Genomic DNA, 22,920 nt, shown 5'->3' on the forward strand with positions numbered 1-22,920 from the left:
GAAATTCGTGAATTTTCCATCACAGATAAGTGACCCAGGGTATCAGTTCACCTCTGTCTAAAATACTAGAAGCAGCCGTATTTCTCTCTTTTCAAAGCAATATAATTGTTTACATTTGCATAGCAATACCATAAGGCAAGAAAGAACTAGGAAGGAAGAATTACTTCTTTCCCCATTTAGACTTCAAAAAAATGCATCTGTGAATGTATAATTGCATTCATACTTTGGTCAGGGTGCTTGAAAATCTAGTCCATCCTTAATTAAAAATATGATGCTGTATTTAACTATTGTACAACACAGAACTGAAGCCATCTGGTTTTATTTTTTGAAAGAGTGTCCATTTAACAGGACCAGTCTCCCCATAATCTTGTGCAAGGACTTTATTTGTGGCTTGGTAAAAGTCAGATGACTACTGTGGAATTGGCTTCGCACCTGAAGAAAGTTTCAGGTGCAGAGGTCAGAATATTAAAATCGTCCTTGAGGCTTTGCCTCACCGGGTGAGTTGTTAGTTTAACAAAAACAGTCTTCTGCATTTCAGTTGTTTAATTAAATAAGCAACGCGCCCCCTCGTGTTCAATTAACATTATACTTAATACTATATTCAGAAGCAGAGTTCACAAGTATTTCAATGTTTTGTAAATGTCAGTGTAAGAATCACATAGAACACATGCTGAACAGAGGAAAAAGGAGAAGGAAAAGGTCTCATTAGCTGCAAAAGCAGTAAGTAAAATTTAAATAGTGGGGGTTTTGTTTTTTAGACTACAGCAATTTAAGTTTCAGTATCTGGTTTACTTTGGTGTTAGAACAGCTTGTGCACTAAATATGTTTTTATTTACTTTCAAAGACTTTAAAGTGTTTCTGGAAAAAACCCAGAGTTAAAGTTTATAAAAAAACCCTAAGGTTTTTTTAATAATTAATTTGTATGCATTCCTTAAGTACAGCAGATTTTGCTAATATCCATGATGTTTGTTTTAGTGCACACAGTTTTCATGCATTCATAGTTTTTAGAGTGAATAGAAATATATAGTGGTTATACTGAATACACTTCAAGACTGGTTCAAATACAGTACTTCATCCAAGATTAATATTATAGCTCTTGATGTATGCAATGGAATCACTGCTGAACCCATTTTATAAGAATGTTGTTGACAATAGAATTGTCTGATTAAACCCCATAACTGGAGCAATTTGTACATCTGTCATCTTGACTTTGGGCAAGATTCTTCTGTGAATCAACAGAGTCCTCTGGAAAATAGGAGTACATCTGCCTATTGTCCTGCAAGGCTGATAGTAAGTGGAAGTTCTCCTTGAGAGAAGGAGCTTGATGAAGACTGGAAAAGGACTTAAGATTTAGATTTATATCTTGTTTTCAGTCAACTGTGTGCTTTTCACTGAAAGAGTAGAAAGTACACTCAATGTGATCTAATGTTCTTGCAGTTATTTAAAATACAATTTATCCCTGTTTCAGAATCTTAAATGAACTTTTAGTTTTGGGGTGGTTTTGATGTTTTGGTTTTTTTAAGGATTCATTATTGTTAAAACTGGTTTTACTGGCTGTATTTACTAAACTACAGTTGAGGATCCTTTTTCAAAATCCTTCCTCTGGACATTTTACTGAATATATTATCTTTGTGTACAAATGCAGGAGTTATTAGTTCTTAGTTATATTTTAAATTTGAAAGTGGAAAGTTGACCATAATAGATTTTTCTCTCAGTGTGCAGTAATGTAGTCAATTTAAGAACTGATCTTAAACCAGCAAAACCAAAACAAAACAAAAGCTGAAGACTGCAAATTAATTTCAGAATTTCAAGATTTAAAAACTTTTAATAATAGTTTGTTTGGGGTTTGGGGTTTTTTTGTGTGTGTTTTTTTGGTTTTGGGTGGGTTTTTTTAAGGCTGTCTTCCCTGGTCTTTATTAAAGAGATAAATTATACATGCTCAGGGAAGGTCAGACATCTAGTCTTCATGGGGTATAATCAATATCAGAATCAACATTTCTTGTTTTGTTGAGATACTGCTTTGGAGGGTTAGATTGTGTTCATTTCAGAAGGTATACATCACTAGAGGTTGTTTAGCTTCTGTTAGGTACATTAAGCATTTCCCTTATTTGTGCTTGAGCATTTGACTAAGTTATATAAGGAAACCGTATCTTGTTCTTCAAGTATTTTTTCTAATTTTTTTGAGCGGGAGAAGGGGAGAGAGACTTCATGTACTCAGTAGTATCTTGTTTGATGTCTTCTCTGAAGGACTGTGTGCTCACAGACTTTCTACCTCAGGTAGCCAAGCCTTTTGGCATATTAGGATGTGTCCAGCTTTTCATGTTTCTGTTTCTTAGCAGCACCACAGACAGTCCTCATTATTTACAAATCTCTAACTCTGTATTGCTCCAGAAAGGCTAACTTGGGATATGAGCAATTAAATAGCATGAGCCTATATTTCTGTATTCTTTTCAGGCTTATCACCCATTTCCTGGGCCTCAACATGAGTCGGTGGAACTCTTGCCACCAGCTGGACAGCTTACCTGAGTTGTTGGGTACACTCTTTCCTTTAAAAACTGAGAATGACAACTCAATGAAAGGAAATACAAACATCTTTCTTCTGTGCCAGTTGAGCTACACGTAACAAACTATGAAAACTATTGGAAAATATTTCATTTCATTGCTTCTGCCTTTGGAGAAGAAAGCCTTTAAGAATCCTGAAATCATTTGCAAATAACCTTGTGAAAAGCTGATGCAACTAATACTGACCAATACATTCTATGCCAGTTTCTGTGCAGTATTAATATTTTTTTCTAGGGAACAAGATTCCTGATTCCTAATGTTATATATAGTAAAAGTAGTAAAAGCAGTTACCCTTTGCTGTGTGTATGGCAGATGTACAGGCTATAAAAGTTGTATTTGAGAGCTTGCATCTTTATTATTTCTTGTACAAACTCTTTTAACCATATAAAATACCAAAATGGAATTACTTTGTTACCAGATTCTTTTTTTTTTTTTTTTTTATTATAAATACCATATGCTGCTGAAGTCACAACTATCATCTCTTATGGTTGTATTTACCTAATATTTTGATTCCGTCTAGCATTACTGCTATAGTTAACATTACCAGCATTGAAGGACCGTATATAAGACTTTAAAGGTGGATTGGATTTGCAGTAGCACAGGTGAAACTGGAATTGTTGCCACTTTTTTTGGATAACATGAGGTATGCAGTATTTCTTCTGTGATTTTAATGAGGCCAACCCAGTTCCACTGGAACAATTTTACATCAATAACAGGTTTGGAAGACAACATGAAAAAAATCCATCTTGTCTTCCAGTTTCATACCTACACAAGAAAGACTTAAGTAAAGAATCTGCCTTTAAACATCTGGAATCTATTTCTTCAGCCTGCTGGTATCAATGTTGGGTTTTCTTTTTATTCGTTCTTCTCTTTATTCCCTGGAGACATATGGTTGGGGTTTTTAATTAGCTAGAAAATGGAAGTTTCTGTTAAGGCTTACTCAGAATAAAGTTGAATAATGGCACTGTTAAATTTAGTGGGATCTAAATTTTATTACTAGTTTCCTATTTTTATAGTATCCAACTTTTCCTTTTCACTTCAGTCCTTCTTCCTCAGATAACAGTTGAATACTGACTTCATAAATTGATATACATTAATCACAGGTGAGCTGAACATGAAGTGTGCTCTTAAAGATTAGGTAATTTCAGTTTGAAATTTGTTTAGTGTTCTTAATACTGACATCCTTTTTGGAAATTTACTGCTACTTTTTTGTAGCAACGTAATCAATAGCATTTCAGAAGGTTGTTTTCTAAGAAATGGGGGAAACCTCAGCAATTGTGAAAAAAGAGTTTTTATATTATTTTTTAAAGATATATATATATTATTATTATTATTTTCACTTGATTAGTACCTATTTGTAGTAGCTCCCTCTAGAGAACCCAACGGAAAAGTTGCAGCAATCACACAGTCTCTTGAGGCAAATACCTCTCCACAGAAAGAAACGTGGAACAAGCCTTTTTCTCCCTTTGTTCCTTAACTTCTGTGGGATGTAGCCACCTATCTCATTTAGGTTCTTGTGAAAATCCCACCTGATATCTGTCTCTGTAGGCACAAAAGCATTAATCTGTCCCATGGTTCTTTGTACAGGGTTTGATTATGCACAGCTCTCGGCACCGGTGCATACAAGTAGTGTTTGCTCTTGCTCTGAATGCTAAACCAAACAAAGCTCGTTTTATGCCTTGTTACAATGGGAGGAAGAGAGCAGATGACCATTAATCGTATTGTTTGAATTTGGAGCTAAAAATCAAAGTCAAACTTCTTTTTCTCCTCGTTACTGTAAGGTTGGCTTGTATTCATTATCTTGCTGACTGGCCTGTAGCTGCCTTCCCTCGCTTCCTGCCGAGCTGTTATCCTGGCCTCAAGTGCGTTGCTTCCCCTTCCACTTCCTGCCAGCTTCATCTCCAGAAGCGCAGGCAGGCCAAAGTCTGAAGTCCCTGCTCTGGCAAAACTGATTCTTACTCGGATATCGATATTTGGAGCTGTAATTTCCTGTAAATCCTTCCTTGCCGAGATCCTTAAAGCTTGCTATAGTTAGGATAAGTAAAAGCAGTTACATAGATGATGAAATCAGTTGAACAGCAGAGTGGATTTTCCACTTGGAGTTATTTTGGAAAGGCTATTGAAACATGTAATTGCTCTGGGGTGAAGTCACTATTTTGGTGTGGCAGAGAAACTGTAGCTGTCTATTGTTTAGAGTTCATTCTTAGCAGGGAAAAAAATCATTGCAAATTGTAATATTTGCATTTTATTACAAGTTTGGGGGATAAATTACACTGCCTTTATATAGCAATAATGAGGTATGGAGCTGCCAATCCAGCAGGAAAAAAAATAATTGCAAATTGTAATATTTGTGCTTTATTATAAGTTTGGGGGGATAAATTAGCTTGCCTTTATATAGCAATAATGAGGCATGGAGCTGCCAATCCAAAACACCACTTCTTATATGTTTTTCACTTGAGAAGATAAACAGAATCCATTGGGAAAATGGAATAAATAGGAGATACTGTTGTTAAAAGACCATTCAGATTATAAAACCAAAATTAATCTTACCATTGAAAAGATGAAAAAAAATTCGACTAAACTGTTTCTATCCATCAAAAGGACATACGTTTGTGTATGTGTACACACACATATATATGTATTTTTGTAGTTTAAAGAAATATTTTATAACTTCTTGTGATAAACTTTTATTATTAATACTTCTGTTTACTGTTATAAACTTTATTATTAAACTTCTTGTGCCTGGAAAATATTAGCGCTTGATATATTGCATCAGAAAAACAAGGAATTCCATTATGATTTTATCAAACACATTAATAATCAATAATGGTCATAATAGTATTGGTGTATTTATTTATATTGATTTAGTGTGTATCCTTTTTATGTTCAAATGACCAGGTTATTTAGAGTTTTAATTCAAGATTATCATTGTGCCTATCTAGAATAGGGATAATAGATGTTATCACTGAACTGGAAGATGCTAGTGTACACAAAAGAGCTTGTTACTTATTTGGTTGACTTTAAGTTCTCTCGGCAGTGCTACGTGTTCCTGTTGCACTGCATTGTGGTCTCACCTAAATACCAGTGCTCATCTCAGATCTTTATTTCGCACCTGGTTTCCCCCACCACATTCATCTTCATTTAAATAAAGAAAACCAAAGCAACTTATGTCATGTGTCTCCATCACAGTTGGTGATGACCTCCAAAATAAGTACTTCCTTTATTTAATATTGTTAAGTTTGAGATTGCTGCATCTCAATATTTAAATCCCATGCCAGAGAACAGCACTGTTTTGTGAGACTGTTATTTGCTTTTACTTCCTTTTTCTGCTTATGGCCTAGTTGTAATTTTTATATTCCTTCTGGCAAAAGCACAGAAATAGCTATTTGAAAATTAAATAAAAAGCCAAAAGGGAAAACAGAAGACATTTAAGAGTTTCTGCAAATAAGGAGTATGAAAAACTTGCTAAAATTTAAGCAGCAACTGACTATGCAGCAAAACATTATGTAAGGTATTTTCAGTGCTTTATCAACATCTGAGATAGGAAAAGAGTGTGTTTACAAACAAGTTGCAGGACAGAATGTAATGTAATTTGGAATTAATATTTAGAACATACAAACCATAGTTTTGATACCATGGTCTTACTCCTTCTGCTGGTATTGTTCATGTCCTTTATATGATAAACAGCTGAGATCTCCCATGTATGGCAGTAATTGCATTTATATGTTATTTTGTATCATCATAGAACACTTTATATATTGCGTAAGTTTTACAATGTCTTTAGAAGATGGGGTTTTGTGTGGAGAAACAGAGATATTGCCAGACTGGGAGGTTTATAGGCTAATGGGTTGGTCAGTGAATGCAGGATTCAGGAGGCTACCTCAGGAAAATGTATTTGTGGCTTTGGACAAGTCATGAATTTACCCCATGTCTCAATTCTCTTTGTGCATGAACATTGTTATTAAATAGGACTGCCAAGGATAAAATACATGGAAAAATGAATCAATCAGATAAGGCTGCAAAGAAGAGACAGAAGTGTGTTGGAGCTGAGATTAAATCTCACGATGCCCGTGCTACCACCCTGAACTCAGTCAGGCACTGTAAAGAAAAGGCTATGTAAAGCTAATGGATACTTCTTCATCAGATGCTAAATGACGGTAGCCTTTTAAATCCTTTTCGTTAAGAAAAAAAAAGCGCAAGAAAGCGCTTTTCTGATTCTGGAGGAAAATATCATTAAAATGTTGATATTTCTTGTTTTATTTATTTCTATCTCACCCCACCCCACCCCCCAATGCAGTACTTTAGAGCCTCCAGCTAGTAGCAAGTGCTTTATATTTTGCCTTAGGCCATTTTATTATAGCAGATTACAAGGCGGAGTTGCTTATTGGGAGCTGGATATGGAGTTTCAGTTCAGCTCCCTAAAGGAGGGCTATTGCCTGTGTGCTGCCTATTATAGTCTCAAATCAAAACTTCTGAATACTCTGAAAATGGAATAACTTTAAAATATGAATTTCTGAATTGCATACATAGATGAAGGAAATACAGGAAGTCATTCTGTCAGTTTAGAGGAGACATGATTGGTGTAGTTTCTGGTTTGCTTTACTTCCATGACCTGTCAGCTGATGAAGGCTGAGACAAAGATTTGGCATGCAAGTTTTTCCCCCCAGGATTCGTGCTAGGCAGTCTTAAGTATTTCCATTCACACTCTGTCACTTCAGAGATACATTAGAACCCACACTACGCTTCACCTGTAACCCCTTTGAAAAGAAAATCAAGTTTGGGATATAAAGACGTGCAGTAATACTGACATGAAAGTGATTAATTTTAAAGCTATTAAATTATGACTGAATCCCTTTTCAGGATTCAGAGCTGTGATCCTTATTCACGGAGGGCAGGTGGGGATTGCTGATGTACAGGCTGCAAATCAGGTTCTTTATCCTGCCTCATCTGTGTGACAAAAATCGGGGGAAAAAAGCAGCAGTTTATTGAATGGGTGCTAATTAGTTTGGGTTTTTTATTAAATGTTCTGCATTACAGATTTAGTGTAGAGTACCAAACTAGCTCCCTCTTGCCAAGTCTTTTATCCTTACGCTAGTCACCATAATGTAAGATATGGGCATTGCAATTTCCACACTGCATTATTTGAAAACTCTTGGAAAAAAGAGCAGTTGATTATGAAAATAGCTAAAACATCCTTTCAAGCTGCAGAAAGCCATGTTTGAAATAGGCAGCATGTGTGCTTTTAAAGAGGTAGAAGGGTGATTCTGCAGGTCATTCCTGGACTACTGCTTAGCTCATTTTGTGAGAGAACTTCAAACTATTTAAACAATCCATGACATTGTTAGAATATATTGTTAGAACACAATACATGTTTATAAAAGAAAACAAGAAGTTGCTTTAGATGATGGAAGAATTACTTTTAAAAGGGAAAATCCTTGGAGGAGTTTGTTTTGCTCTTGTTATTCAGAATTCATACACCATTAATGTTTAGTTCAAAGTATTTCAGTGCAGTGCTTTTACCTGAACAAAGTTGTGTTCATTAATAGTACAGGGAATGGATTTTGATTTGTAATTGATTAACTGCCTTAATGTGTTTGCATCAATTGAAAAATGCACTAGCACAAGTAAAAGTGCAATATTGCTCCAAGTAATTTTCCAGCCCTTTGTTTCAGTGGCTGGATGGCATTTAAGGTAACCGTGCAATGTAACGGATGCTGATTTCATCCTATATTGCTGTTATGGTAATGACTAATAGTGCTGATAAAAGGCAGTTGAGCGTTTGCCTAGGGCATGGAAAACAGACTCTAGGGTGAACTGTACCATGATGTCAACATTGTTTGCAATGCATGGATTCCATCATGGCTCTGTGTTTGTCCCATCTTTAAATAGTCCTTGCTTTTATGCAGAGTTCCTTTGTTTTGATTTACAGTAAAAAATCTTGCATCCGTGTTGGTGTTCTGCTGGATTAAAATGCTATTGGTACCATAGAGAAAAGCAAAATCTTAAAGTTTTAAAAAGGAATCGTTCTGCTTTTGATATTGAGGGAATACTTGGGTGGTCTGTATGAAATCGGTTGGTGGTCTAGCTCTAATTCCTTATGGATACATCAAAAACCTGTTTGTTATAAACAACACCCTTGCTGATACATGTGCAACATGGAGCAAGAACTAAGCTGCGGACAAATGAAATCTTCTGTAACTTTTAGATACAGCTTCTCCTCGAATACTGTCCATATTGGCAGAGAAAATTGCATACTCTTCACTGTGTTGTTTTATTACTGGATTTCAGAATCAGTGTGCAGATACAGTTTAAGAAGGGAACTCCATCCACTGTTCACTTATTTCTGAGCAAGTAGAGGAAATTAGGAAAGTTGTATTTGGATACCTTGAAAAGCAATTTTGCTGTGTCTTAACCTTTACGCATGCAATATACTTAAATCTTACAAGTTTTTATTGCCTTAGCCCTTACTGGTTAAACTAACAATTGGTAAATCGTATGTAATTTTTGATTCTGCTTATGGGGTTGTATTTTTGCAGCTCAGAATGGTCCTCACCGTCAGTCCAAAGAAGGAAGAGAAGCAACTGTAGCATGGGACTCCACTTGCTAACACTGTCTCCTGTTGGGTGGGGCTGAGGAAGTGCACGTACTGGTTGATGGGAGCCAAATAAATACATTTGTTTATTGGTGAGATACTTGAAAACTGTCATACACAGCACCATTAGATTTTATCTAATTACATATAAATATAAACAGAGAAGGTAGAATTACTTGTGATAGTTTATTACTGATATTTGGAGAGAAGCCTGTTACTTTCTTCCAATATAGAATAGGTTTTTTAAGCAATGATGTCACATGCAACTGTGGTAATTTTTATTTTGCTTATAATCTGTCCATAATGATTTTTTTAAAAACTTATGTAAGAAAAGTACATCCTATATTTAAAAAACCATGGCTTTTATTATTACTGTGAAGATATTGCTTAAATTAACAGGGATGTGAATAAGTATAGGACAGGGTAGAATTTATAAACCTTGAGCCCCTAGGTGCTATGTGAAACTTAATAATTTGCCTAGTACTCAGAAGGGGTATATTAGGGTTGCATCAATGTTGTTATAGCCACCTATTTTATGACTTGTTAAATAGATTTGGTGTGCATAGGAAGGTGTTAATAAAGTCTACAAATGGCTGTCTTACACCAATGTTTCTTAGAAGGATTCTTTGAGGGTGAGGGTCTTTAGAAGTTATAGCTCTTTTTTTCTAATTCCAAATAGAAAACCAATAATTTTAACTGCTTGTGGAATTTTAAAGTAGTATCTGTTACTTGGTTTGTGTGTAGATCTCTGCCTAGATGTGTTTATATTAAGCTTTCTTCAGTGTGATCCTGTTTATTGAGAAATGTTATTACATAAGTAAACAATGTATTGAATAAGTATACTTAGATGTTGGTATACTTTTCCAGAAAAAGCAGAAATGATAGATAGTAGAATTGGTAGATCATATAAAATAGACTGAAGACAAAAAGGTTACAAAAAGTGTGACTTTTCTGATGTGGAATAGTCTGGTTCTTGTGTGTGTGAAGTTTCAGAAACTGCGGAATAATATGAGTTTTGCACCTACATCCAGAGGCTCTGTTTATCTGTGGTCCCCATCTACACCTGTTGTGACTGGGAATGCCGCAGATGGTCTGATTTCAATGTCTGCAACATTTATACTATTGATGATGATGCTTTTAGAGGCATCTCTCTGGGCAGCTGTACACACAGCTGTGCAGCATGAGAACAGAACACAAACTATTCACCTAAACTTCTGTATCTGTCATCATTATAGGAATGTTTTGCAGTTTGTGTTTGTGGAAGGTGAGGATTCTCTGTAGTGCAATAGTTTTCCTGGTGCTATACGCCCCTCTTGTGTTTGACTGAGAGCCTTGTTGCCTCATCCTTTCATATGCGATAACGCTAATGCTCAGCTCCTTGCTGAGCCCAATAACCCAATGGAGTTTCTTGTTGGAGGATGTTTTACTTTAAACAAACCATTCATGTTTCTGCTTATGTTGTTTCCCAGTATTCTGCAAACCAGGAATCAGGAATGGGAGGTGCCCTAGCCGAACAGTCGTGCAGCTGAAAGGCTGCACACTTCCTCTTTACTCTCTCCAAAACCACTTTTGTAAGACCAGTGCAAGAAGTTTTAGTGTAGCTTAACTGACACCTTTCCCTGTGCATCTTTGGCAAGGATCACTATGATGAAACTTCATAAAATTAATTCATCAGCATGTTGCAGTGTTTTCTGTGTTGCTCAACAACATTTTTAGTGTTGGTTGAGAAAATTCTCAATGACAGTGAACTCTAGCAGTAGTAGAAGTGGAAACATAACAGTGTATTTCTGTTGTGTGCTTAATAGCAAATGCAGATCCTTTAAATGTTTAGTCTAAGCTGGCTTTCTTATTTGTGGCCCTGTTTTCATTTCAGTTTCAGAAATGTGTAATTTTGTTATGCTTACCTTAAATTTCATACACAAGTTGTGGACAAAACAATACTTTCTTGTTTTCAGTTATATCCAGAATGCTCCTCCTTATGGGAATAACCTATAGAGGGGAAAAGAAATGCTGAGAATATCAGATCCTGTTGATGGAACTCAGTGTATTTATTTCAAATTATCATTCTCCAAAGATGAGATTCAGGAGAGACAGTACTCTTTCTTATACAAGGCAAAGGGACATCTGCAGGTGCATCTGGAGGAAACACTTGGATCCTGTGTGATGCGCTCTGTTTTTACGGGGCTATTATTATTAGTCACTGAAAGGCAAGATGCCAGAACTGGACAGGAAACTTTTTTTTTTGTTTGTTTCTGTGAGAGTTTTTGACAAAAATATATCTTGCATGGAAGCTTCTGAAAATATACAGAGTTTTTTCAAAAATGTGATTTCCCATCCTCTCCCTGATATTTTTCCAAAAGGTGCTTTGTCAATCAAAATAGAATAAATAAATAAATAAGTCATCTTAATTAAATCTCCTTAAGTAGTGTGGGGTGCTTTTAGCTGAATTTCTGATAAGTAGTGTTTCTACTCAGCTTTGCATTTCGACAAAATAGAACAGAAACTTCCTGATTTTTTTAGAAGGTGCTAGAAACTCATAAAGGAGATATGAAACTCTTCATGCTCAGGTACATACTATTCAAAAGCACTGTGATGACACTATGGTAAATCTTGAAGGATGTACTGACAAAGAAATATTCTATGTAAGTCCAAATTGTTCAGACCTATTCTCTCTCATGATGTTTAGCATGTTTTTCCTCCATGCCCCAGCATATGCTCCCCCTGGAAAGAACTTAAAAGCTATTCCATCTTTCTGTGTCTGTGTCCCATAATTCCTAGCAAAGGAGATACTGTTTCTTTTGGGAACCTGTTGGCTTCTTTCAAATGTGATGGAGCAAGAGAAGTGCTAAAGGTAATTATGCTCCTATATGCACAGTGAAAAAGAAGTGGCTTGGTAGAGAAGGGAGAGTCTTCATGGAGGGTTCAGAAGTGCTTCCAGAGAGTTCATCTCAAACTGGTATGAAAGCAGACTTTGGTAATTCCAGGGTTTATGGAAGCACTTTTCTCTGTTGTGGGCATCTCCATTTATTTCACCTGTTGTTTTTCTAGCCTTTTTTTTTTTTTTTTTTTTTTTTTTTCTTAGGGGGGCTGTTGAAAAAATGCTTATTTCTTTGACCTCAAGTCTGTCAAAACACATGTAATTTAAATATGCAGGCTGTTTGTAACAGTCCTTTTCTCTGCACCATGTAGCTGCTAATTCCTCACTTCGCTGTCAGGGATGGACCTGATGGTTACAATTTGCCTTCTTGCCTGTGGCTTGAAATCAAGCTTGTGCCCCTTTTGAGCACTCTTGTGATCTGAGGGGCTTAATAGTCTGAGAGTTTGCCATACTTCACTGAAATGAGAACCTACATTTCGGTGTATTAGTCCAGTCTTTGACATTGAATGATCCATCCACCTCCATCTTGAAGACCTCACATAAACTCTAAAAATAATTGTCTCATAAGATACAAGTATTGGATCTACAATTGTGATTTCTAGCAGATGATGTTTGAGAGCTTTAGGAAGCAGGTCTGTTGCTAGGGTTTTGACCTGTCCATTTCGTAGAAAAAACATCTGCAGGGAACAAAACCAGTCTGTTTTTCTATGAAGCATCTATCTAGCAAGACCACCAATTCTATTCTTGAGGGAGTTTTGGGTCATTCCCTATTGAAGTTCAGCTGATTTCTGGTAGGGTTTTTTTGGGTGTGGTTTTGGGGTTTTTTTGGTAACAGTATTTGTTATTTCGGTACATGCATATTGTGATAGCAAAAGAAAAAAATATCTTTGAAATAGGATGAAGTTTCTGTGGTACCCCTACAGATTAGGATTAATGGGATTATCACAATATAAATTTAATCATTTGGTTGAATGCATACCAAAAGCATCTGTGCAAAATTAATTTATTCAATCAAATTTATTGTGATGACTGTACAATCTAACCTCATTTGAATTTTTGACTCATTAATATTTTGATTAGGTTTTAATTTTTTATGAACAGCTCATTTATTCAAAGGACCAAGTGATCTTGATGTCTAGAACCTATTATACTAAAGGCAACAGGATGAATTTGTGTTATGTCATCAGTTATAAGTTCTACTTTTTGATTGTTACATTCAGACTGTAGGTGGTACTTTGCAGTAACAGTATCTGGTTTTAGGTGGATGAAAGATCTTGGCCACATAGGTAACTTTTCAAAGGCCATTGTTGCCATTGGAAAAGTTTTGGTAGATCCTGTTTGGTTTTATGCTGATCCTCAGAGCTCAGTTTTGACCTTGGCAGCTCATTGCTGTGGTGCTGTTGTGGGCAGGGCTTTACAACTGAACCTGTGTAACTTGATTTTACAGGTGTTCACTACCTTTACAAGGGACTAAACACAGAACTAAGTTGCAGACTGTTCAGGTTCTGTGGAACAGGACTTCAATTTGTAATTGGTTGCCTTTGTTACTTTTGCCTGATACATTGCTTCCCAGAGGGATGGGGGAGGGAAAATAAGTTACAGGTGAATCAGTGATTGCCTAATTGTTGAGCAGAACTACCACAACGGAGGTCATCATGGATGAGCAAAATGGAGTAACGGTTTTTACTGTAACTTGAAGTACACTGTTATTTCTCTTGATTCCTATTGTTATCGTTCATAGAATGTATATATGTCTTGGTTTTATTCTATTGGTGTTCATGGAGCAGCTGAAAGAAATGTCGGAGACTGAAATCCTTTTAGCAGGTGCAAAATCAAGTCAGGCAACTTCATTCATACAGCTGCCAGTTTTTAGAGCATTTAACATCACAGCTTCCAAACATTTGGAGCCTTTCTGCCCAGGGGCATGGTAGCATCAGAGGCAGATGCAGAGTGGGTTTACATTTAGAATTAAATATGGCAGCTATTTAGATTTTTAGCACACACTTATGATGAGAATAAAGTGCCTTGAATTAAAATTTTAGAAAGTATTGGTAGGAAGGACAATCAATAAATAGGCCTGTCTAAATCCTAGAGAAAAAATGACTAATACTTAGGACTTAGAAAAAATAACTTAAGAAACTTCATTTCAAAACAAATTAATAAACTGTACTTGCCTTTTTGTGTGCAATGAAATTTAACTTTTGAGGGTAAGATCTGAGTCCCTTAAGAGTGAGTAGCACCTTTACCCTTGGCTGACCGCAGTCTTCCAAGGCTGCCCTATTTAGGAGGCAGCACATAGTTATGCTACGTAGTCATGGTCTGCTGTTTCCTCCTTTGGACTGGCTTCAAGAACAAGGTCCCACCCTCTCCCTGTCTATAGCTGCTAATTTGTTCAGCCTTCTGTGATCCCTGCTCAAGCACGTGCTGAAGATTTCCCTACAAACCCTCCACATGCTCTCAGGAATTTCTTTATAACTGCTTGGGATGCCAGGGACTAAGCTGTGATAAGGATATTGGAATTCAATCATTTATATAAGTTAGTGTTTTTGTATCGAAGTGTGAAGAGTGACTACAGTGTGATAAATAGCAAACACATCTGTGTCAGTTACATTTGGGCAATGAATTTTTGCAGTTCTATAAATCAAAGGTGCTGGTTCATACATGTAAATGTTCTTACTTCAAAAATGCACCTAAATACTAACTGAAAGTTTGGAGTTTTGAAGACATATCTTTTGGGCTCATTATGCTTCCTTCCTAATTAGTTTTACCTTTGAAATTGTTACACTGTTGGGTTTTTGCTGACAGAGTTGCTAATTGGCAGGTATTTCAGCTGTGAAACAGAGTGAGAACAGTGTGAAAGTGCTTTGAATTTTTAATTTTGGTTCTGTCTCTGGAGAAAAATGTTGTCCTTTTAGATCATATTGCTCCAAAAATAGAAATTTCTGAATGAAGATAATATTTGGGCTTTTATGCCATGCCCAAATATGAATGGTGTACCTATGAATAACTCCAATTAGGCAATCACTTTCTGAACCATGTTTTAAGGTTATCCTGCAGCATAATGTAGATTTGCTTTCAATGTGAGGAACGAAAATGCAGACGTTATGGCAAACTGTATTTTGGTTTGTATCACTTTTAGGTGAATTTCAGGTGATTCTGGAGGTATAGTACTGCATAAAATATGCCAAATATGACTCTAATCTCGCTCTGTCTTTACTTAGGAAAAGTCTCAGATGCAACAAAAGTCAAGCCTCAATAAAAGATGCCTACATTCTGCTGTATTTCCTTCTAACGATGAGAATGCTACATGAGTCATGTTTTTAACCAAGGAGATTAGCTATAGATGCACTTGCTAAGGTAGAATAATTTACTGCTTTTACTTTCTGACTACGGCTGACAGTTTTTCTTCAGTCTTACCATTTGAATGGATTTCAGATTGATAAAAATGTTTCACCTTTTCCAGATACTAAAATTTTCAGTTTGAAATACATGAAGCTTGGGTTAGATTAATTTTCAGTAAAGAAGATTAAAGCAATGTAATCAAAAGCTTTTCTGCTTGAACACACTCGTAGTGGACCAGTCTAAAACCAGTGTGCCCTTATAGTCTAAAAGTCTTTAACCATATGTTCACATTAAAGAAGAGATTAATCTGCTAATCTTCTGTGTAAATATGCATATATATATGTAAAATTTATAATATGTTTAGATTACTTTAGGAGCCTTCAAATTACATTTCAATACTAAATCCAAATTTGAATGAAAACTTTACTTTTTGACAGAGAAACATTCCAGAGTACAGAAGAGAGCCAGCCTGGCAATCATTGAAACTTTGACACATACAGTGACTGATCCATAAAAAAATATTTGAAGGGGGACACAGACACAACCCCGTAAAAGTATGTGTACTAATATTTTTCCATCTTGATTTAGTCATATGTAGTTAGTAGCAAACATGCCAATAACAATGTTATAGTTAACTATAATGGAGCAGCTGCAGTTGTATCAATAACGTTTTACTAAATGACTTTTGAATCCAGATGATAGGTTCTGAGTTAAAGATACTATTTTTTTTTTCAGAATCCAACTGATTATGTACTTGCCACCCTTCAAGGACATTCATTCTTGTCAGTTATTTCTGTAGTTTAACAAATTATTTCTAATTTCTACTTTAGATTTTTTCGAACTGTCTTGTTCTCACTCTTTCAATTTCTTAAGATATGAAAAGGAGAGTTGTTACTTGTGGTTTTGTGTTTCTTGTTTTGTTTCTTTTTTTTTTAAGTGAGTTCTTATTGAATATAATTCTTCCAGGAAAGTTAAATTTGAGACTAAAAGATTAATTCACACTCTAGCTGTACTGTTCTGTTCTTATCTTTCCAAAGAAGAATGCTTGCCACCATTAATGTTGGACTTACGAAGCAGTAAAAGATTGGCCGTTAGAAACTGTTTGCAAAATGTGTTTATTTTGTACCTTGATGCTGATAAACGGAATAGATTTTGTTTGCAGAATCACCATGACATTGAAAGATGTTATATAACTGCCATAATTTTGGTTAGTGGGAAGTCAATATTATGTAAATATCAGAATAACCCAGCTGACTGCAGCAGGAGGTTATAGCACAATCAGATTGATTTTCCGTAATGAATGTTAATAATGATCTGTTAATATTAACTACTTCTTTCTGCTGTGTGATAACAAGGGCTCCTATTCAGTTGGGGATAATGTGACAAAGCTTTTAGTGTTGTGTGACATCTCATACAGGTGTGGAGAAAGTCCATCCTATCGGACTACGGTCAGTTAAAGATGCTGTGGTGGGTTTTATCCTGTGCTGCTTGTTTCTGCGTTAGTACCAATGTCTCAAAATATTTTGAGCAAGCATCTAGGTAAGTCACAAAAGTAGAATTGCTTTGGAGGTCACGATGACTTTGCGTAATGAGTCCATTAGATGCGGTAATCAATATAAAGCTCTTGGATCTTATGAATATTAATGAAGCAATTGTAGCAAGGAGGTAGATGGGGAATTGAGATGCATTTTGATATAATCAGAGAAACAGTTAATGGCCTGGGTAGAATATGGGTCCAGTAACCACCTTACAACATTTTGGAACATTCTAAGTTATCATTAATAATGGAAAAGCCATTACGGCATTTGCAGCGGAAAAAAATTGTACAAGGCTTACATTGCATTCTGCCCACACAATGCTTCTAAAGACGCTGGTGTTGCTGCATTGTTTGAAATATTGTAAAACCAGTGGATCACAAGGTGAGGAATTATGTCATCTTTTCAATAGAAAGTAATATCAAATGTCGAACAAGAAAATGAGAAGCTAGCTAATAGGTCACTTCTCGCCTACTGCAGCAGCACTCTGAACTTGAGAAAGCTGGGATAGCTGTCTGGCATCCTGCATACTCAGTGATTTTAACTGCTGATATCTGAATCGTTTTTTCTGGGAGTTTTTGTCCTTACGATTCCCTCTTTTCTGTAAAGGAAAAATAATTGGGAAGGTTTTGTGAGGAGTTAGAACGTTAAGCCAATTTGTGCATGTGCCCACAGTTGTGTGCCTTTTCAGGCCTGTTTTCAGTGCAATGGCTACATCCCTCTGAGCCCTGTAAGCAGCATAGAAACTTGTGAAAAATCTCTGCTGACAGCTGAAATGTAAGAGCTGACTGAAATACATTGTGCTGGTACTATGGACTTTAAAAGCACAAGTGCTTGTAATATATAATCATCTAATCTCTGGCTCAGTTATTGGTCTGCAGAATAGGGTAAACAAAAATTTCTTACCTTACAGAGGTTGACTTGAACATATGTCAATAAATAACTGGCAAACATAGGGAGTCTGAGGTCAGTTCAGGCCTTGTCCTGAGTGTGGGACAAATCAGTCAGATGAAAGAGGGCAAGGGGAAAGACACAGAAAATGTAAAGAGAAAAAGGTCCTGCGTTATAAAGCAAGAAAAAAATCCTTGACAGAAGCGTGAAATTTTAAGTGTGAATTCAGTAAAAAAGCTCTGGCCTCTGAAAAAAGGATGCACAGTTTTCATTTCATGCAACAAACACAGTATTAAAGCCACAGCCTTTCTCATTAGGCCATGGAAACAAATGGCTCTGAATTGAAAGTCTAGGTCAAGGTTACTGTGCAGAGAGTTTGTAAGAAACTTGGTTCTACGAGCAATGACCACCTCACTCAAGTCATAGTACAAAATCCTGAGACTTGATTCGTATTCTGGCGTTTACTTAAGAAAACCAGTGTGCAATGCAATTAAGTTGTTGGGGTTGTTTTAACATAAAACCTAAGGGAGAGATTTCAGTATCATGTCTTTTACTTTGGAAAATCACACAGCTTCCAGATGCCATGGAAATGTGATTAATAAACTCAAAATGCACATAAAGGGCAAAATATGGTTAGAGAGAGCGACAAAAAATTTACATTGACAGAGGATATTTCAAAAAATAGATTTCCAGATAGTAATAAGTACATTTAGCTGCAATTGTTCTCCAGTGACTAAAATAAATATCTAAAAATAAATGTTGTCTATAAATAAATATTTGGCTTAATGCCAACTTTCTCTGCTGTTTATGGAAAAGCAGACGGAAAAAAAAAAAAAAAAAATCAGTTGCTGCGACTAGTTTTCCAGTATATGACCTATTTTGACCCTTACTCCAGCACTGCTGAAATGAGACTAGTGTGGCTGAAAATTGTCAGCCACAAGTCCCATGCCAGCAGAGAACTACACTAGGGACATTCAGAGGAAACTAGACATACCAGTTTTAGATAGAAGTTTGAAATTACAAAGGAATGATGTTACATAACTCTGTGTGTGTGTTTTGTTAAATATCTTCGCTAGGTGTGACCTTGACTAGATCTGGTTAAGTCTTTAGTAAATACTCTTTTGTGTTTATTTTGAAGATGTTAGACATTTTATTATTATTAGGGGGGTGTATTATGGCTCTTTTCTGTTCTAGAAGAATTTTGAAGGGCCCTTTTGCTTCTTCTGAATACTGCTAAGATGCTACAAATGTCACCAAATATACAAGCTTACAGCACTGATAACTTCCTCCATCTCGTAACATCCTCTTACTGAAGCTGGTGTCTCACACTTGGCATAGAGTTGTGGTCTGATGGTGGTCTAACGTTACTACCTGCTGTTTCACTACATGTCTTCCTGGGAGTATTTTTTTGTTTCTGCTTGGTATCAGTCAGAAATCCTTACATCAAATTTCAGTACCACTTATGACTGTATCATTAGTGATACCAAAACTTGAAGGCATGAGATATTTGCAACTGTATCTACTCTTAAAAAAAATACTGTACACCTTTATCTGGAATTACTGTACTCCCCTGTAACATCTGGTAATACTATTCAGATATTTTACTGTCTGTCATTGCCTTGGTAATTTTCATTCATAATCGTATTTGTATAGTTTGAGGCTAGACCTTGTAAGTTCATAAGTTCATTCATGACTTGAATTTCCCTTTTTTGATTGCCAGGTTTGTGGGGATATAAACATACAGGTGCTAGAGTATTTTTCAACCTTTTTTTTTCCCACACTCTGCAGTTGATGGACCACTAAATTAACATCACTGCACTGTATCACAGTTTATACTCCTTAGTTCTTACATGCACGTATATTTTAATTTTCTCCTTAATAATGAGGTAGAAATTGCTTCTATGTCTTGTAAGTAGTTTAACAAAATATGTTTTTATTTTTCTATATTTCTATGAAATTCTGCATCTAAATTTTAGGAAGTGGCTTCTCCACCTTACAAACTGCTTCCATTCTGCCTTTGTTTTTGATAAAGAACTTTTTCATGCAAAGCTGGGAATGCAACCTGAGTTAAAAATGCCTTTATGAGCAAGTCATTCTGCTTTCTCACAATCTTATTATGGTTTTATTAAAAATTGTTTAAAATTGTAGAGGATCCATTTTAATGTTGAATTATAGCCTTCATTAGTCCCAAACAGTGAACCATAAATATATGGCTGTAAAGGTATTTATTCCTTCAGCTATTTTTTCTGCTAGTAGTCCTAACTTGTTCCAGAATGTTACTGCTTTCTGTGCTCTGCAACAAATGGCATGGTTGCTGTTGGGCAAATAATTTCCGTGCTGCATCTCTGATGGCTGTGCCTACAACTTAAATATTAAGTGAAAGCTTCCGTGAGTGCTACTGTAGGCTCAACCCTCTTAATCCCAGTTCCTTGAATTGTTTCACCTGAAAGTGCTCCAGAGATTCCCTATCACCCCTCCCGCAGCACCCTACACCTGGAGTTCGGGGAGTGCAGCTTTGTCATTCAGACCTTTCACGTGGATTTCTGTATTTACAGTCACCAAACAGCTCCCTTCAGTTTGTGAACTGGAAAACAATTAATTGTATTTACTTTAATGCCATATCTGAGTATACACGTGTGATTTCTCAGCTTTGCTCAGACTTGTACTGGTTTTGGTTTGTACTTTTTTTTTTTTTTTTTTTAACCTTATTCTATGGAAAGACAAATTTCCTTCTGCAGGTGGAAGCACTGGTTCTCAGAGGATAAAATTTAGACCCTTCTTGGCTTCTCTGTGAAGTTTGCATTATTGTGGTGGGGTTTTGTTGTCTGTTTTTCCCCCCAGTTTTTAGGTGTTCTCTAGAGAGACAGGGTGCCAGGTGACATAGTAATCAGGCTTTTCATTTCACTGAAATGTCTACAGGTTGCACACAGTTTCTGACCCATTCTGTTTAGTGCTACATGGGCTTTAAAACAGCCTTTAAAATCTGGGGATTTTTATCTTTTCTCAAATAACCTCTGCAGCTACCAAGTATCTTAAGATCATTGTAATGGTCTGTTATTTTCCATCTTTCAGTTCTGCTTTCTAAACTTTTAAGGCAAAATCTGTAAAAAATGTGGGAGCCCTCTGGTGGCTGCTCCGACATCTACAGATGTCCCTGTTAATAACAACATAAAAGATGAAGATGGTTACTAACCTGCTGCCAAAGTGAGAAAACCCCGAAGTACATGCTTATTCTTACATGCAGTTGGTTTAAGTCCGATCAGTCACAGTTCTGGTAATAATTTCCATTACTTCTTGAATTACTACCAGTTTTCTGAAATAAATGCAATTTAAATAAAAGTTCTGAAACCCTTCCACCCATACGCATCACTTGTTTGCAATGTTATTTGCCTGAATCACTGGTTTGTATGTGCATATGGCAAGGTCTTGGGGAAGAGGTACCCATTCATGTGAATTATGAACCCACCCCACCTAAGGTCATTCCAGCTTATTAGGGGGACATAACCACAACCACAGCCCAAGCCCTGGCCTTTGCTGGCAGTGAGGAGTACATAATACAACCCTCCGTTGTTACATTTAATATTTTGTTTTCCTGTATGGTCCCAGCCCATGCTCTGAGGGCTCTTCTGTTTGAGGATTTCATAAAAATCAAGGCAGAGAAAAAACACTTGTATGTAACAAAAATAAAGGGATTCGGTTTGGTTATTGTTTCAGGTGCTTAGAAGGGCTAACCATTTTGAGAAATAAGAATGTTAGTTAAGATATAGACAGGACTATTGTGCTGCCTTTCTCCCTTGGATGCTCTTGCATTCAAAATGTATATACGTGATTTCACTACCTGAAGAAAAAGAAATCAAATACTTATGGAAGTTACTGTATAAAAGCAAATGAGCTCTTCCCATCTTAAGGGCGGTCGGTTTTGGGGAAAAAAATGAAGTTAATTTTTTTGACAAAGGCTTAAATAATTTAAATTCTTTCCTCTTTACCCTCTATTTCAGTCTACTTCAGTGGCAAATGGGGGGAAGGAAAGAGACAAAATGGCAATATAAACATTGAATGAAATAAACTGAAATGTCAGTATACTTTGTTTAGATTGCAGAGCAAAAATCAATCTACTTCGATTTTTGAAAAACAGTCATCTTTATTTTTTACCTATTTTAGACTCATTTTGTATGAGCACTTAAATTCTTGTTCGACACCCAGGTTTATTTTTATTGTCTTTAAATAATGGAATTCTGTTTCTGTTTAAAACAGAAATCTTTTGGCCTTCCTACACAGTATCTTAAAACCTAAAGATTTCCCCCATTAGAAGATTCCCTCTACAGATGGACTACTTCACTGCAGCAATATTGTATGGGATGTCCGAAATCATGCTGGAATCATCTCCTGGATCACATGGTTGAGTAATCTTCCGTTCAACTCCTGGTGCCTCTCTTACCTACAATATTTTTCAACCTGATCAATCCCTAGAAATCGCTTAAGAGTTGTCTACTGTCTGAAAGGAAAGGGAGGGGGGATTAAACCCATATGAAATACTCCAGTGTATGTACTGAAAAACAGTGACTCTTTCACGTTGACTCTTTATGAGTGTTGTATTACTCCACACAGCCGAAGCCTCAGGGTGCCTTGGCTTGTACTCTTTCTTAATGTGTAAAAAAGCACTTTTTCTGAAATAAGAGCATCTGCTGTGGGAGCTGCTGTGGAACAGCTGTTCCAGCTTGCTTCTCCACATAGACAACAACTTACATTGTACTTGCCGTCCTTTTTGGACCACTACAAAGCTCTCTTTCTTATAAAGTTGGCAACTAAACATTTGGGAAAATTTAGACTAATTTTGCCAATTCAAAATATTTCTGCTGACTGTACTATTCATAGCAGTAGTGTAAAGGGGTCAGACTTTATTTTTTAGTGCTATAGTAAGGTAAAGCACCTCACAAAATCTAGGAGTTTGTATACCAATACAATAGAAACAGACTATTTAATTTCTCCTTACTGTTTGATGATGCTGTCCCAGCTCCAACTAAATATAACAAGAGTATTTAGACAAAAAAGATATTTGCAATTGAATAATATAGCTATTATTCAAATTGAAAACACAATAAGCAGAGAAATCCAATTGT

General features: G+C 36.2%; 1 protein-coding gene across 2 annotated transcripts in view; it reads left to right on the forward strand.

Annotated features, from left to right (window-relative positions):
* Nucleotides 1-22,920, forward strand: part of PRKCE (protein kinase C epsilon) — a 293,250-nt gene that overhangs the window by 113,745 nt on the left and 156,585 nt on the right. Inside the window, exon 1 of one of the 2 annotated variants that reach the window (XM_056357346.1) lies at nucleotides 16,838-16,913. The exons of the other annotated variant lie outside the window; for it this stretch is intronic. Within the exon in view, the coding sequence (XP_056213321.1) occupies nucleotides 16,883-16,913 (31 nt within the window). The 5' untranslated portion in view covers nucleotides 16,838-16,882. Of the gene's footprint in view, nucleotides 1-16,837; nucleotides 16,914-22,920 lie in introns of those variants that run through there. 2 annotated transcript variants of the gene reach the window in all.

The sequence above is a fragment of the Falco biarmicus genome, chromosome 12 (genome assembly GCF_023638135.1).
Source record: "Falco biarmicus isolate bFalBia1 chromosome 12, bFalBia1.pri, whole genome shotgun sequence".
Lineage (NCBI taxonomy): Eukaryota > Metazoa > Chordata > Aves > Falconiformes > Falconidae > Falco > Falco biarmicus.